Genomic DNA, 18,349 nt, shown 5'->3' with positions numbered 1-18,349 from the left:
CACTGCGCTAAAGAAATTGTACTGTTGATGTGGGAGTTGGAGCACAGTGGGCTAAGCTGCCCCTTAGGACCTCTGTGTCCCATATCACAGTGCTTGGTTCAAGTTTTGCTTATATCACTATCAATCCAGCTTCCTGATAACGTTCCTGGGAAGCAGTAAATGATGTCAAGTATCTAAGTCTCCACCAACCTTATGGTAGACCCATGTGAAGTTCAAGGCTCTAAGCTTTGGCCTGGCTCATCTCTGGTGAGTCAACTAGCAGGTGTGAAGATCATTCTCTGTATTCTTGTGTTTCTAATAAATTAGTACATCTTTTTTTTCCTTCCTCTTTCCTAACTTTGGGTTCCATACACTTCTATTCTGGAGTTCCAACGTACCTTTTCTGAACATGGTGGCAGAAACATTGTTTATCAGAACCCCCAGTATCAACGTACCTCTATTCCAGTAACTCTCAAGGAGCTAGTATGTTTCATTATCTGAAATTTCTCTGTATTTTTCACTTTAGTTGACATAGTTATTCTTTCTACCACATTCAGGCAGCATTTATTTTATCAAATTCATCACTGCTATCTTTTTCACATCTATTTCATTTCTTTTAAACATAAAAGGTCTTACATATAAATTATTTGAACTTGGTTCTTCCATTTGAGATTATTTGTTTTGGAATCACCACCTCCAAGAAGGGTGGGCATGAACACTTCAGAGATCACTGGGGGAACTTCCCTTAAGCTCCCTAACAAGAATGTGTATCTTGAAAAACTGATGGCAACTGTCTTTACACGATCAGGAATAGGTCTACTGGAGCCTTTGGTTGTATGCAGCCTTGCTTACAGGGTAAGAGAATAACCCAGAGGTTTGGAGATACTCTTTTCTTTAAGAATTTATTTATATATTTGAAAGGATGAGTGACTGAGAGACGGTGGTACAGATAGTGGTCTTCTATCCAGCGATTCATTCCTCAAACAGCCGTAACACTAAGGATACACTCAGGACTGGGCCAGGCTAAAGCTAGGAGCCAGGAATTCCATTCTGGGTTCCCAAATAAACAGCAAGGGTCCAGGCACTTGGGTCATTTTCCACTGCCTTACCAGGAAGATTAGCAGGAAGCTGGGCTGTAAGCAGAACAAGCAGGACTCTAAGCAGTACTCCAGGATTGGATGTCAATGTTTACAGAGGTGGGTTACTGCAATGTATCACAAAGCCGGTCCCCAGGTACCTCCTTTTGTAAAAACTATAGCACAGGAGCCATAGTAAGAAGGGGAAATGTGGTTCTAAAGCAGAGACAGACACTTCAAACAGTCATGACTTAACCTATGGGTTGCTCTTAGAACAACAGTGTGAGGTGTCTATAATGTAAATCAAAAGCAATGGGTTTTAACAGCTATAATTTTAGGGGCTCACCATGGCATCATGGAACATCCTAATAGAGCTGGCAGGAAGAGGGCCATCCTTCCCTGATACTGAACCTAGAGCTCCTGTGGTATTATGAACCTGTTTTCATCACCTCCACGTGGCAGGGAAGTACAGGGGCAGTGGAGGGGATGCACAGACCTCACACTCTCATCATGAACAGACACTCTGTCTTGAATATGGAAACCACCGATGAGTCCATCCGGACCTTGTAAGTCAGTAAACTTCTTAGGGATAATTCATAGGATAACAGAAATTCAAGAGGAAGATAATACAATTTCTACAGCTGAATAATTTTTTTTTAAAAGATTTTATTATTACTGAAAAGCCAGATATACAGAGAGGAGGAGAGACAGAGAGGAAGATCTTCCATCCGATGTTTCACTCCCCAAGTGAGCCGCAACGGGCCGGTACGCGCCAAACCGATGCCGGGACCAGGAACCTCTTCCAGGTCTCCCACGCGGGTGCAGGGTCCCAAAGCATTGGGCTGTCCTCAACTGCTTTCCCAGGCCACAAGCAGGGAGCTGGATGGGAATTGGAGCTGCCGGGATTAGAACCGGCGCCCATATGGGATCCCGGGGCTTTCAAGGCGAGGACTTTAGCTGCTAGACCACGCCGCCGGGCCCCTGAATAATTTTTTTAAAAGCTAATTGTGATCATATCTGAGTTGTGAGTTCCTAGACAGTTTACACCCATGCAAATGAAAGTCTTGCTAAATATAAATCATTAGTACAATTATAACAATCTGAAAAATATTTAATCCTGTTGACATCAGTTCATTAACATAAATTATCTAAACCAGACTATCTTATAAACTATTCTCTACAAAGTCAATTATCCGAAAACTATTAATATCCAAGAATCTGTGAATATAAATAGTTACAAGCTGTATATAAGATGGATATTTTCATACAGATGATTAGCATAACTATTTTATCACATTTAAACCTGAAAGGAATTTTTCAGATATCCTCATTTATAGTTGCGTAAACTTCATAAAATTCCTAGTCACATGATAACAGGTCAATCTACTCTTATCAAATGTTACCCATCCTTCAAACTTTTCTCTTTTTTTAAAGATTTATTATTTATTAGAAAATCAGAGTTACTCAGATGGTAGAAGGTAAATGGCAGAAAATCAGAGTTGCTCAGGGTGGTAGAAGTGCAGTGAAAAAGACAGAGATAGACATCTTGCATCTGCTGGCTCATTCCCCAAATGGCCACAACATGGGGACTGGGCCAGGCCAAAGCCAGGAGATTCATCTGGATCTCCCAAAGGGGTAGCAGGGACCCAAGTATTCAGGCCATTTGCAGAGAGCTGGAACACAAGTAGAGCAGACAGGGTATACACTGGTGCCCATGTGGGATGTCAGAGCTGCAGATGGCCTCTTTAAAACAGTGCAGGTCCCCAAACCTTTTCAGCTTAAAGTAGCTGCGGTCAATATTCTTTACTCAGTAAAAACAAGAGTAATGATACTGTGCATATATCTATCTTTACAAAAAATAGATCTGAGAATGAGATTTCATTTTTTACATAATGTCCTGCCCTCATGCTATTATAGAAAGAATTTAAGATAATTTTTGTAGATTAAAATAACATAAAAAAAGGTAACAAAAATCAAACCTAAGCTAAAATAAGCATAAGCAGAGTAGACACAGCCAGAAGTGAGATTAACACATAAAATCAAAGCCATAGGGCCCAGCGCGGTAGCCTAGTGGCTAAAGTCCTCGCCTTGAACGTGCCGGAATCCCATATGGGCACCAGTTCTAATCCCGGCAGTCCCACTTCTCATCCAGGTCCCTGCTTGTGGCCTGGGAAAGCAGTCGTGCGTGCATCCATGTGGGAGACCTGAAGAAAGTTCCTGGCTCCTGGCTTCAGATCAGTGCAGCACCAGCTGCTGTGGTCACTTGGAGAGTGAATCATTGGACAGAAGATCATCTTCTCTGTCTCTTCTCCTCTCTGTATATCTGCCTTTCCAATGTAAATAAATAAAACTTAAAAAAAAATCAAAGCCATAAAGTTGCACACAACTGCTAGACTTTGGTTAAATTTTATTTAAACTCTCCAGCAGCAAATATGAGTCAAGACAAGCTGCTCAAGTGTGCTGATTTACCATGGGCTTAAGACAAAGGGTTCAGGAGCAGCACAGCTACGTGCTAAATTGATGGGAAAGTTGGGCAGGATGAACAAGCTGAGCGAGAAAGACTGAAGGCTCACAGAGCTAGCAAATGCCAGGTCCAAGGACACAGGTAAAATACTTACATCTGTTAGTGAAAATGCTTTTTTCACTTCACCGCAATATCCTAACACTTTGGGCCATCTGTGGTGTCATAGAAGGATCTATATGACCTTCTCAAGTCAATTAAGAATAACAAGAAGTGAATGTCCTTTTTAAGGCTGGTGAATAGTTTCTATTTAGCATTTTCAAAGCATTTCAAATTTTAAATCTCTTCAGCCATTTTATGTAGTTCACATTGTTTCAACATACAATTATTCTAATACAAAATATTTAAATTTTGTCAGGAACATTTGTAACTTTAAAAAAAGATACTTATTTTTCTTGCAAAGTCAGATGTACAAAGAGGAGAGACAGAGAGGAAGATCTTCCATCTGTTGTATCACTCCCCAAGCAGCAGCAATGGCTGGAGCTGTGCCAATCCGAAGCCAGGAGCCTTTCCCAGGTCTCCCACGCGGGTGCAGGGTCCCAAGGCTTGGGGCCCATCCTTGACTGCTTTCCCAGGCCTCAAGCAGGGAGCTGGATGGGAAGCGGGGCTGCCGGGTTTAGAACTGGTACCCATAAGAGATCCCTGCGCATTCAAGGTAAGGACTAGAGACGCTAGACTACCACGCTGGGCCGTGACTTTTCTTAAAAGATTTACTTGTTTACTTGTTTTTTTTTTTTTTTAATTTTTATTATTATTGGAAAGCTGGATATACAGAGAGGAGGAAAGACAGAGAGGAAGATCTTCCATCCGATGTTTCACTCCCCAAGTGAGCTGCAACGGGCTGGTGCGCGCCGATCCGAAGCCGGGAACCTGGAACCTCTTCCGGGTGTCCCGCGCGGGTGCAGTGTCCCAAAGCATTGGGCCGTCCTCAACTGCTTTCCCAGGCCACAAGCAGGGAGCTGGATGGGAATTGGAGCTGCCGGGATTAGAACCGGCACCCATATGGGATCCCGGTGCGTTCAAGGCGAGGACTTTAGCCGCTAGGCCACGCCGCCAGGCCCTACTTGTTTACTTGTAAGTCAGGGTTACAGAGGGAGGAAGATACACAGAGAAAGGTCTTTAATTGGCGGGTTCACTCCCCAAGTGGCCTCAACAGTCAGTAATGAGCCAGGTAGGAGCCAGGAGCTGCATCCTGTTCTGCACATGGGTGTCAGGGTCCCAAGCAACGTGGGCCATCTTCCACTGCTTTCCCCTGGTCACTGGAGGGAGCTACCAGTGCTGCAGGCCACTACTGTGAAACACCGTTCAGATAATTCAGTCGCAAAATAGTATTAGATGTAAAATTTACTACTGACATAAAATTTAAAGATTACTAAACTTATATTTCATAGGCAAGCCATGATTAGAAATATTCAATAACTTCTTTAGTTAGATTAGAACATTATTTTACATTCATTTAGGGATATACCAAAGCATAATGACTAATCTAAAAGTAGGATCTGAGGTCACATGCAGGGCTTCTGAAGTTAGATTAGCAACACTTTTTGGGTTTCCACCAGAGAAGTCAGGTTAAAAGGCACACAAAAATGTACACAAAATCATAGCATAAACCAAGTCTTTTGTTTTCAGAAAACAGCATGGAAAAGGGGAGAGTGGCGGGGGGTGGAACAACTGTAAAGAACATTTCTACCCTAGAGAGTTATCAGGGCCACAGATTAAATACGAGCCTTTAGAAATCAAAATATAATTAATTGATAGTCATTTCTAAAGTACTGCCCCAAAAGCAATGCTTTGAATATATATATGCGTACACATTGTGTATGTATGTGTGTGCATATACATGTAATTTACAAAAAAAATTGCCTGCTGTATGCTTCACACTGCACTCATGTTTTCATGTTACTTCATTTAATTGACAAAACAATCACGTTAAGAACTTGCCCTATTTTACCAACAAAGAAACAGAAGCTCAAGTGAAGTGGACTTCCTAAGGACACAAAGCTAATACATGGTGGAGAAAGCAAAGATGTCAACCAGGATACAAAACACTCCGTTAAATAAATATGTACAAATGTAAGATTTTTTGTTCACACAAAATCAAACTGGAAATAAGGAGGAATGGTGCTGACCTCTAACTTAGGTACCCGAGGATCTTCAGAATCTGCTACTGTGTTGTTTGTTTTGTTTCCCCGCACGCTCCGCCTAGGAGGTTCACCCAGCCAGCTCTGCTAGCAAGGGGGCATGCTTTCTTGTTATCTCCTGCATTTTATCCAATGACATCCAGCGCCTATTGTTCTTCTTCCTTCATTTAACTCAGCTTAAATGCTACTTTCACCTGATGCTGTCCCTTATTTACAAGAGCATCTTCTGTATCTCACCTTTAAGCTCTTAATATCCACCCATACTGCACATATCTATGATTCTGACTGCTTATTTTTCCTATTCTATTATACCATACTATCTGATGCCTGTGTCTTTCAAAATTTTTAGGTTTCCCCGAATGTAGTTTGGTGCTCAATTATTAAAACAGTATATTTCATTTTCCTAAATACAAATGAAGTGAAGAACTGGATTTCAACCTTGACTGGTTTAATGATAGCAAAGATCTATTTCTTAGGTTATTGGCTTCAAAACTGTCTCATTAACATTTGAATGAGAAATTCCTTGTGTGTTATTATTTCTGTTCATCACATACTGGGACAATTTTTTTTAAATAAGAATTTCACCTATTAAATCTTGAAAAAATTGTTATAAAGTCATTTAATTCCTGAACTCAAACAAAATCCTACTTAAAAACTTAGCTTGTCCTCACAGCATTATATTTTGGACAGTTCTGTCATCAAACATATGTCCAAAAATGTATGGTAAGAAACTACTTGGAGGCTGGTGCCATGGCAGATCGGGTGAAGTCTCTGCTTCTGCTGCCAGCATCCTATGTAGTCATTGGTATGACCCACTTTGGATCCAGTTCCAATGCTAACAGCCTGAGAAAGTAGCAGAAGATGGTCTGAATGTGTGGGCTTCAGCTTAAAGCTAGGGATCACATATCAGAACTTTCAAGTGAAAGTACATAGATGGAACTTTTTCTAAATCCCAGGAAAGAATATTAATTCTGTAAAAGAAATGGGCCTGATACAGTTATTGTAATTAATGCTAAAAATAGATCAGTATGGGCTGGCATTATGGCACAGTGGGTAAAGTTGCTACCTGTATTGTTGGCATCCAACATAGGCACCAGTTTGAGTACTAGCTGCTCCACTTCTGATCTAGGTTCCTGCTAATAAACTCGACAAAGCAGCAGAGAATGGTCCAAATGTTTGGCCTCTACCGCCCATGTGGGAGATTCCAGATGAAGCCCTTGCCTTTGACCTGACTCAGTGCTGGTTACTGAGGTCATTTGAAGAGTGAATCGGTGGACCAAAGATCTTTCTCTATATCTCTCTAACTTGGATTTTCAAAATATATAAATAAATTTTTTTAAAAATAAAATTTAAAATCAGTTGATAAATCAAATAAGTTGACTTTTAGTAATATCTAACTTATTCAAAAACTCAGGAAATAATACTGACAAATAGGAACATGAAAGATAAATTTTAAATAGTTACAGCTGCCTGTTTTGCCTGGTAATAATTACTACAAAAGAAAAATAGTGACAAAAACAAAAAAAAAGTCACAAAAAACAAAAGCATGAAGATACCCTGCAATTATGTTATTAGATCTCTCCTACAGAGGGATTAGGAGCATGACAAACTTACTTAGAAATTCTCCATTAAGAAATGTATTCATTTGCAAATAGATTATCACTGGCCCTGTTGAAAGGAGAAAAAAACAAATAAACCAAATTTTCTTCTGGGTAATCTTTCTGCTGCATCTGTGTCCTAACTAATATGAAGCTAAATTAAACTAGAAAGCTGTCTTTCCTGGAAGCTGATACACAATAAAATATCACCAAGTTAGAAATGGATGCTGGTATATTCTCTTTAAAAAAAAAAAGATTTCATTTATTTGAAATGCTGAGAGAGATCTTCCATCTGCTGCCTCACTTCCCAAATAGCTGCAATCACAGGTCCTGGACAGAGTCAAAGTCAGGAGCTTTTTCCAAGTCTCCCAAGTGAACAGAGAGACCCAGTCACTTAGGCCGTCTTCTACTGCTTTCCCAGGTACATCGATAGGAATCAAAAGCTGAGAAGTCTGGGCACACAGGTTAATCTGATCTTACAATTAGAAAATCTTTGGGTTGGGTTGATTTAACTTGAGCAACAGAATTAAAAATGAATAAGGGAAAAATATGTATGTAAGTTTTTTCAGTGTTGGATACTGTAAAAAGTATAGCCTCGATTACAGTTTAAAGTTCAAATTCTGACTCCACCTTTAACTAACCTGTAAGTTACTTGGTATCTCTTAAGTTTCAATTAATTCATGTGTAAATTAGAAAATCAACATTTCTTTGACCTGCCTTGAGGATTAAGGATTATCATAATATATAAGTACTCAGCACATAGTAAGAACTTAATACAAAAGTATTATACTTTGCTTTTGTTTTTCTCCTGCTTTCCTTTTCTTCCCAAATGAATTATAAATTTCAAACCAAAAACTTAGGAAGTTTGATCTACGAACAGAAATTAGTTAGTAATATCTTTGATACTGACCATAACAGGTTGTGTATTTTACCTAAGAAAATGAAATTTAATAGTCACAGGAGACACATAAAAATGTTAAAAGGATTGTATTAGTAGAAACCCTACAAGCTTGAACTGAACAAAATAATGACAATACAGAGAGTACAGAGGCCTTGTGTGGGCTGGGGCAGACATACTGGCGCAGGGGGTAAGACAATGCTGGGGATGCCCACTACCCAAACCACAGGGTGTCTAGGCTCAGATCCTGACTCCATTTCTGTTTCAAACTCCCTGCTAACATACACCCTGGGAGGCAGCAGGTGATGAGTGAAATCCTTGGATGCTGCCACCCCTGTGGAAGGCCAGACTGGGCTCCAGGCTAAGTGCTTCTGCCTGGGCCAGCTTTAGCTTTGCATCCAGGATGTGAAGCAGCAAATGGAAGGTCACTGCCTGTGCCTCTGTCATAAATAAACATATTAATTAATGAAAAATAATAAGTAAATTTAAAGAGGACTTTGGACTCTAAAAAGGAAGCATCCAATACACAGAGAAAAACAAACAACCTTTCAAGGAAAAGGAAAAATGATTTAGACATTAGAATCAGGAACCTAGAGAGTAAAACCAAGAGCCATGGAAAGTTACTCAAGCAGTAGACTGAGCCTCCAAACATTAGCTCATATTTCACAATTGGTTTGGCACCAGTAACGTCTCTGAATTCCCCAATTTTCTCTGCTTTTGAACAGGAACACCAGTAACAGTCACATTATCCCTGTCCCACAACAGGGGGTTTGGAACAGAAAATCTGTCCCTTTGGTTTACAATATATTAAATGGAACGATACTTTAGAAGCTGCATTTAACGAATGGCAGCCTGAGGAGTATTATTTGCATGTAGACAAAATTTAGACAGTGAAATTCTGGATTTAAACTAATGTTATAATAAATGAGACTGTTAGGGCATGTTAAGGGAACGTCAACATATTTTGAATATGGGAGAAAAAGAAATAATTGGTGGCTCACTGGCAGACTGTGGTAATTTCAACTCTGATCAGAAAAGGTACAATTCTCTCCTTAAAAGGTGGAGCCTGAGGCAGGTGTCTGGTCTAGCTGTTAGGTTATTGTTTGACATTCCCATAACTGGTATTGAAGATTTTGGTTGCAGGTCCTGGCTTCACTCTGCATTCCTGGTAATGTGCACCCTGGGAGGCAGCAGGGAATTGCCCAGGGATCTGTGCGTCTGCTACCCACACTGGAGACCCAGACAGAGTTCGAGGCTCCTGACTTCTGCCTGGCCCGGTTTGTGCTGTTGTGGACATCTGGAGAGTGGACCAGTGGATGAAAAATCTTTGTCTCTTTCTGTCTCTCAAATTTTGAAAGTAAAAGTTTTTTTTAAAGGTAGATCTTTTCTTTTTTTAAAAGATTTATTTAAAGGTAGATCTTAATTTCCCTCTCATTGTCTACCGGCTGGTTGAGTGGCTCATTTCTATTCAATAAATTGGTGTTGTGTGATGTCTGAGATCGGGTCACTAAAAGCTCTCTCTGTCCTTGGGAAAACAGCACTCCAGCAGTCTTGGTGAAAGGCCCCTGACAAGGAATACGCCTTGTTATCAATGGTCATGTGTGTTTCTATCTGATGAGCGGCTCCTAATCCCAGGCTCCTTCAGGTGACAGCAACACTGGCTGATATCCTGACAAATTCATGAGCGAACTTCATCCAGAACAGCTCAGTTAAGTTGTGTGGCAAATGGTTAGTAAGCAGCAGATAACTAATAGAGGCTACCACAGATCATTTCCTTAAGAGCAAATCTTTGCTGCATTAAAAGAAATGTGAGGGCAGGTGTTTGGTTAATTAAACTGGGGTTTAATTACCAGTTCCTGATTCCAGCTTCCTGCTCATGTGACCCTCCAGAGGTTGGGTACTTGGATCCCTGCCACCCATGTGGAAGACCTGGATTGAGATCCAAGTTTTAGCCCAGCACAGTCCCAGCCACCACAGGCACGTGAAGAATGAACCAGCAGCTGGGAATTCTCTCTCTCAAATAAGTTAATAAAAGTTAAGAAAAAGAAATTTGAAAAGCTTTGTCTTAAAATATGGCAGGAAGATAAAATTTATAGGTGTTTCACAGAAGGATTAACCTAAATGCTTTCTAACCTCAATCTTTTTCATCTCTCCCTGTGCAGAAACGATCATTCCGTAAACTGACTTGGGTAATCATGACCCACATGCCTGCCCCTTCCCACTATTAAGTCTTCTAGGCATGAGTGAAATGGATACTTTTAAGCTAATTCACCTAAGGAACATCTAAGTTCAAGAAACAATAGAACTAGGTACTTAAAGTTATGGCCTCTTCAGTTTAATAAGCAAACTAAAACACAAACATGCTGGCATGTAGTTTAGTACTTCTTTCACTCAATCTTTAGAATTAAACCTGAATGGTCCTGTGAGGCACTTTCCAGAGAAGTGTAAATATTTAAAAACCCCAAATAAACTATAAATTTCACTCTTTTCATTACTTCATACCATTTGTTACTACAATTATTCGGTTAATAATTTAGTTCTTTAAGAGTTATTTATTGAGGATACAGTGTGGTAGCCTTGTGGCTAAATTTCTCACCTTGCACACGCCGGGATCTCATATGGGTACCAGTTCTAATCCCGGCATCCCTGCTTCCCATCCAGCTCCCTGCCTGTGGACTGGGAAAGCAGTCGAGGACAGCCCAAAGCCTTGGGACTCTGCGTCTGTGTGGAAGACCCAGAAGAGGCTCCAGGCTCCTGGTTTCAGCTCCAGCTGTCACGGCTATTTGGGGAGTGAACCATTGGATGGAAGCTCTTCCTCTCTGTCTCTCCTCCTCTCTGTATATCTGACTTTCCAACAAAAATAAATAAATCTTTTTAAAAACAGATTTATTTATTGAAAGGCAGAGTTACAGGGAGAGGGAGGAAAGGCTAGAGAGAGGGCAAGCGAAAAGGAAAGAGCAGGGTCAAAGAGGGAGAGAAGACGCAGACAGAAGGAGACAGAGAAGGAGGGTGGGAAGCAGAGACAGAGAGGGAGGGACAACAATGGGAGGGAGAGGACACGGAGGAGGAGGGGGAAGGAGTTCCTCTATCCATGGTTTCATTTCCCAAATGGCTGTAATGTCTGGGGAAAATGAGCCAAGCCTAATCCAGGGGCCTAGAAATCCATCTGGGTCTCCTATCTCCCATTTCCTTCCTAGGTATATTATCACTGAGCTGGATCAGAAGTGGAGCAGCCAGGACACTGGATGTATGGAATACCAGTTCACCGGTGGTAGCTTCAACCGCTGTGCTACAATGCCAACCCCAACCAGTTCTTAAAGATGGAGTCTCTTTAAAGGAGCCAATAAACCTATTTTTATCTAAATCATAATGTGGGGTGGGCATTAGCCCTAGTAGTTAAACACTCATATCTTATGTCAAGGTACCTGAGTTTGATATTTGGCTCTCGTTCTTGACTCCAGCTTCCTGTTAACGCAGACGCTGGGAAACAGTGGTGATCAGCTGGCTCTCTGCCACCCACATGTGTAACCTGGATTAAGTTCCTGACTCCAAGCTTCAGCCTGACCCAGTTCCTGATCTTGTAAGCATTTGGGGAGTGAACCAACAGGATGTGAACTCTGTTGATATTTTGTCTTTGTCTCCCTGCCTCTCAAATATTCTTGAAAAAGTATAAATAGTTAATGTATTTACAAACACAGAAACTTGGGTTTGCATAATGTAAGGCATTGACCATTTACTCTCTCAACATGGTTTCTGTGGTTAATCTTGCTTTCATTTGGAAAGGATTTCTTTCAGCTGAATGGTACACTTTAAAAATTCCTCAAAACTTGTATCACTAATACAACCTGTACTTCAAGGCTTTCATCAAGGCCACTGGAATGGAGAATTATTCAGAGTGGAATTCCCCTTTAGCTCTGGACTCAACCTCTATGATTAAATTCTAAAGGGCACAACAAAAATGATCTACCATGGTCACATCAGGCTGCTATATACACCTCAGCGCTTATTTTAGTACCTAAACTGGAAACCTAATATATATAACCATACCCTGTGCAACATGTATCTATGTGGGCCAAACTCTGACTTGAGGGCCTGTCGTCCTCATTATGCATAAGGTATAAATCCATTTTTCCTTTTAAATCAAGCTCTTTCTTCATTACAATTTTTCACATAAAATTTATATACTTAAGTATTCTGTGATGTTTTCATATACTTACGCACTGTGTAATGTTCACTCAACATAACCTGTGTAATTCCACTAAAACCACTTAAAAATGATTCGGAATCTGGATCCTCTGTGCAGACATACTCACTGCTCATCTAGGTACTGTGGTATATATGTACACATGGTGACTGCAGCCATGTAATAGCAGCCTACCAAATCAACCTTCCTACAATGCTCTGCACGGAAAGGCACCCACAAGGAGATGAGAACACACAGGGGATGAAGCTCACCCATTTCTGCTTCCTATGACTTGAGTCATTCTTTTTTCTTTTTCTTTTTAGATTTATTATTTTTTAAAGATTTATTTTTATTGCAAAGTCAGATATATACAGAGAGGAGGAGAGATCAAGAGGAAGATTGTCCGTCTGGTGATTCACTCCCCAAGTGACCGCAACAGCAGGTGCTGTGCCAATCTGAAGCCAGGAGCCCAGAGCCTCTTCTGGGTTTCCCAGGCAGGTGCTGGGTCCCAAGGCCTGGACCGTCCTCAACTGCTTTCCCAGGCCACAGGCAGGGAGTTGGATGGGAAGCAGAGCTGCTGGGATTAGAACCGGCACCCATATGGGATCCCAGCACATTCAAGGCAAGGACTTTAGCCACTAGGCCACCATACTGGGCCCGAGTCATTCTTTTTTCTTCTTCACAGATAATTCAGTCTGAATTAGATGTTCTTGAATTTAACAGATCTTTGCTCCTCTTTTAATGAAGTATTTCACCCAGGAAACACACAAGGAAAATGTATACCAAGCGCAATACTACTGTTACTAAAGCTCTAGAAATCAAATGTATAAAGCAGATGCCTGCCTCTTCTTTCAAACACTGGGGAGCACCCATCCCCACCCTGCGTGCTCAGGAGTGCTGGAGAGCCTATCTACCTCATTATATCAAGGTTTCCCACAGGAAGGGAAGTACGACCTTCTAATCACTTTAACTCACTGGGCTCTGCAGTATCTGAGTAACACGTTTCCTCTGCTCCATCATGTTGAAGTCTTGTCGTAGATCTGGAGACATGTTCCTTTCCCGAATGTATTCCGGGTCATTTTCATTGATTCGGTCAAAATATCTCTCTTTGTGAGGCATGCTGGACGGAGGAGGAGTGGTGATCACACCCTGGCTGGCATCTGAACTCATGCTTCAAGTCTGGGGATTCCTCTTGTTATCTGTATTAACAAACACAAAGCAAAATGACATTCATGAGAAACTCAGTACACTTGTAATTTTATATGAGTCAAGCAGAACTTTTGTACTTTTCCTTTAAAATGTTTGTCAGTTTTTTTTAAACATATTTATTTATCTGAAGAGCAGGGTTTTGGAGGGCTGAGGAGAGAGAAAATGAGACGGTTGTGTGTGTGTGTGTGTGTGTGTGTGTGTGTGTGTGTGTGTGAGAGTGTGAGAGGGGGAGAGGGAGAGAGAGAGAGAGAGAGAACGAGAACGCTCTTCTGTGCAGTTTCACTCCCTGAGTAGCTGTAATGACAAGGGGTGGGCCAGGCTGAAGCCAGGAGCAAGCAGTTCCATCCAGGACTCCCAAAGGAGTGGCAGGCACTGAACTATCTGCGTCATTTTCAGCTGCCTTCCTAGGCATATTATCAGGCACATGGGTTGGAAGTGGAGTAGCCATGACTTAATTGGGTGCTCACAGGATGCAGAAAAAAAATATGAAGAAGTAAAATGAATCAGACAAGTGTTTACAGTGGCACATTGAACTCTGACCACTATATGCTTTTCTGGAAGATAATGCTATCACATAAAGAATCCTGAAGAATTTTTATTTAACCTAATAAATTCACTTCTATATATGGATAAGTGATCTTATACACCTATAAAAGTAAGTAATTTCTATGTGCACAAGAAAATCCTAAAATCAGCCTGAAATATGATTAAGTTAATTACCACAGAGGCTGCCCAAAGTCAGCATCTACTGCATGTCCGACCTTGCTCCACAGGTACAGAGGGAAGTAAATCTTTAAGTAAATCCTTCTGGAAGCTCTTGGTTTAGTTCAGAGGCAAAGTTCATGAAAAAGATTCTATCTTCCATGCAAGGACGCCTCCCAGAAGACATCATTTCCTCACACTACAGGAAGCACACACCCAGGGAAATGACCATGTACAAGGAAATATAAACATGCCATAAAATGTAGGACCAACATTGCTGAAAGATTTAACATTTCAAAAAGTCCTACTGGTAACTTAAAACAGTGTAATAAATTTTCTTTGTAACAAAATATTATACAAATTTTTAAAAGAACAGGTGAATTCCATACTGGATTAACTGGCAGTGGAACCTTACTTTCTTACTATTTCAGTAAGTTGCAGATACCAAGTATTTGGAACACTGTATTTCTACAGTGAAACTTTGAAGATGTAATAGTAATCATTCATTCTTTTTTTTAAGTAATCATAATTTCTTCTTTTTTAAAAAATTTATTTTATTTTTATTACAAAGTCAGATATACAGACAGGAGGAGAGAGAGAGAGGAAGATCTTCCGTCCAATGATTTATTCCCCAAGTGAGCGCAACGGCCAGTGCTGTGCTGATCCAAAGCCAGGAGCCTAGAACTTCCTCCAAGTCTCCCACGCGGGTGCAGGATCGCAAAGCACTGGGCCGTCCTCAACTGCTTTCCCAGGCCACAGGCAGGGAGCTGGATGGGAAGCAGAACTGCCGGGATTAGAACCAGTGCCCAATGGGATCCAGGCATGTTCAAGGTGAGGGCTTTAGCCAGTAGGCCACACCGCTGGGCCCGTAATCATAATTTCTTAACTCACACATTCTGATTTCCTGCACTAAAGTTTACTCAGAGTTTTTTCACAGTACCTTGTGATGAAGTTCAACTGTTTCAAAAAGACTAGGGGGGCCTGGCACAGTAGCCTATTGGCTAAAGTCCTCACCTTCAATGTGCCGGGATCCCATATAAGCACCAGTTCTAACCCTGACAACCCTGTTTCCCATCCAGCTCCCCGCTTGTGGCCTGGGAAAGCAGCTGAGGATGGCCCAAAGCCTTGGCACCCTGCACCTGTGTGGCAGCACCTGCGTGGGAGACCTGGAAGAGGCTCTGGGCTCCTGGCTTCAGATTGGCGCAGGTCCGGGTGTTACAGTCACTTGGGGAGTGAATCATCGACGGACGATCTTCCTCTCTGTCTTTCCGCCTCTCTGTGTATCTGATTTTCCAATAAAAATAAATAAATCTAAAAAAAAAAAAAAAAGACAAAAGACTAGGAAACCAAGCCTACTTCACCCACTATTGCTAAAATGTACTGATTTTTTTCTGGGAGGCAAGGGAAAAAAGCAGACTACGAAGACAACATTGACAACTGTCTCCTAAATCTAACTGATCATTGGTTAAAACAAATACTTCTCTCATCTATTTCCCTTCCTATGGCTGGGCCAGGCTGAAGCCAAGAGCCCCAGAACTCCATCTAGGTCTCTCACATCGACAGCAGGGACTCGGGCACTTCCGCCACCACCTGCTGCCTCTCAGGGCAGGGACAAGCAGGAAGCCGGATCTGAAGCTCAGTGGCAGGGATCTGAACCAGACACTCAGACATGCGACATGGACATCTCACAAGGTGACCGAAGTGTTTTCCTTAAGTTACTTCCAGGGCTAAGATCTCAGATCTCTGACCTCGAGTAAGCTCAACAAAAAATTACTTAGCAATCCATACTTAACAATATAAATAGGGCTCCAGTTTTATTAATGGAAAGTTATGTTTCTCAAATTTTTTAAATAAACGCTTTTAAAAGTTTTTTATTTGAAAGGCAGAATCACAATGCGAAGGAGAGACAAAGAATGACCTTCTATAGTGCCTCAGTACCTAACTGGCTGCAATAGTCAGAAATGAACTGATTCAAAGTGAGGATACGGGAGCTTCTCACAGGCCTCCCACATGCACGCAGGATCCCAAGGACTTATGTCTTCCTCTGTTGCTTCCTCAAGCCCTAAGTAGGGCGCTGGATCAGAGTAGAGAAGCCAGAACATGGGATGCCCATATGGGATGCTGGTGCTGTAGGTGGAGGGTTAGCCCACTATGTTATCACTCTAGCCCCCAAATAAATAATCTTTATTATTTGAAAGGCAGAGGCAGATTTTTTTTTCATCTACTGGTTCTTTTTTTTTTTTTTAAGATTCATTTATTTTTATTGGACAGGTAGATTTACAGGGAGAAGAGACAGAGAGAAAGATCTTCCATCCGGTGATTCACTCCCCAAGTGGCCGCAACAGCCAGAACTGAGCTGATCCTAACCAGGAGCCAGGAGCCAGGAGCTTCTTCCTGATCTCCCACATGAGTGCTGGGTCCCAAGGTTTTGGGTCATCTTCCACTGCCTTCCCAGGCCAGAAGCAGGGAGCAGGATGGGAAATGGAGCAGCCAGTACATGAACCAGTGCCCATATGGGATGCTGGTGCTTGCAAGCCAAGGATTTAGTCACTAGGCCACGACCCGGGTCCTACTGGTTCACTTTCCAACTGCTAGCCTTCAGCCACAGCTGGGCAAGGCTCAAGTCAAGGGCCAGGAACTCAATCTAGATTTCCCACTTGAGTGGTACGGACCCAGTACATATGCCATTGCCTACTGCCTCCAAAGGTCCACCAGTAAACAGAAGAGGAGATGACCTGTGTCCAGTTACCCTGATACCAGATGCTGACAACCCAAGCTGCTGTGCAGTACTGACTTCCTGATACCCCAGCTCCTATTATCTGTTTCCCAAGACTGAGTCACAATGACAGGAAATACACTGAACTCATTTGAAATAAACATGAATGCCTAGCTGTAGGCTTCTCGCACCCAGTCTTGCCCAATGAGAGCCCACATTTTGTCCCAACAAGGATTATCATTCTTCAGATTTCATCTTTTGAAGTTTAATCTGATCATACCTTTCTCTTTAAAATCTTCACTCTGTTCCCATCATCCAGAGGATAAAGTTCTACAAGGCTCACTAGTTTACCTTTCCATCATCACTGCGGAGATCCTTTGAGAATGCAACTGCTTTACTATAAAAGAACATGAAAGCCTAAACATTTTGTATAAAGAAAACTTAGTAAAGCTTGCTAAACACTTTTTTAAAGCTCCATTAGCTTTTTAATTTTCTTCAAAACTTCTGCATACATAGCCATTACTTGAGTCCAATGTCTGAAATAAATATATTAATTCTAATAAGGTCTGTATAATTCTGCTTTATATTTGCAATCTGTACTATTAACTAAAAGTCTTGGAGAAACAATAAACTTTTAACTATAAAAAAAAATACTCTAAAACCACCCTTCCTGCACATGCACAGCCTTTCAAAACATGGTGCAAAGTAATTTAGAGACTAAGAGAAATAGAATCTTGATTTAACTCTTGTATCTTATTTGAAAGATAATTCATTTTTGGGGGATATATACCCCAAACAGTTAAAACTGGGTAAAGAACAGCCTGGTACAATAGCCTAGTGGCTAAATCCTCCCCTTCCATGTGCCAGGATCCCATGTGGGCACTGGCTCATGTCCCGACTGTTCCACTTCCCATCCATTTCCCTGCTTGTAGCCTGGGAAGGCAGTCAAGGATGGCCCAAAGCCTTTGGACCCTGCACCTGCATGGGGGACCCTGGCTTCGGATCAGCTCAGCTCTGGCCATTGTGGCCACTTGAGGAGTGAACCAATAAATGGAAGAACTTTCTTTGTGTCTCTCCTTCTCTTTGTAAATCTACCTTTTCAATAAAAATAAATAAATGTATTTTAAAAATAGGCAAATAAAAATTTGTATATGAATTCCACTGTAGGGCTTTTTTAGTAGTCAGAAGGTAGACACCCAAATGTCCATCAACTGATGAAATAATAAACAACACGTGACACAATGGAATACTATCTAGCCTGGAAAGAAATGAAGTGCTGTTACACTGTATGACACAGAAGGAAACTCAAGAACGTAACATTGGGCT

At 41.4% G+C, this 18,349-nt stretch overlaps 1 protein-coding gene across 8 annotated transcripts in view; it reads right to left on the bottom strand.

The window, feature by feature from the left end:
* Positions 1–18,349, bottom strand: part of ADD3 (adducin 3) — a 143,454-nt gene that overhangs the window by 25,857 nt on the left and 99,248 nt on the right. For 6 of the 8 annotated variants that reach the window (XM_058671247.1, XM_058671252.1, XM_004579862.2 and 3 more), the window contains one exon: positions 13,372–13,595. In XM_058671247.1, the coding sequence (XP_058527230.1) occupies positions 13,372–13,566 (195 nt within the window). In that variant the 5' untranslated portion in view covers positions 13,567–13,595. Of the gene's footprint in view, positions 1–13,371; positions 13,596–17,303; positions 17,440–18,349 lie in introns of those variants that run through there. The other 2 variants (XM_058671249.1, XM_058671251.1) reach the window with 2 other exon arrangements.

Source organism: Ochotona princeps, chromosome 13, assembly GCF_030435755.1.
Source record: "Ochotona princeps isolate mOchPri1 chromosome 13, mOchPri1.hap1, whole genome shotgun sequence".
NCBI classification, from domain to species: Eukaryota; Metazoa; Chordata; class Mammalia; order Lagomorpha; family Ochotonidae; genus Ochotona; species Ochotona princeps.
The sequence above is the reverse complement of the archived record's forward strand: the minus strand, read 5'-3'. Positions and strand labels throughout refer to the sequence as shown.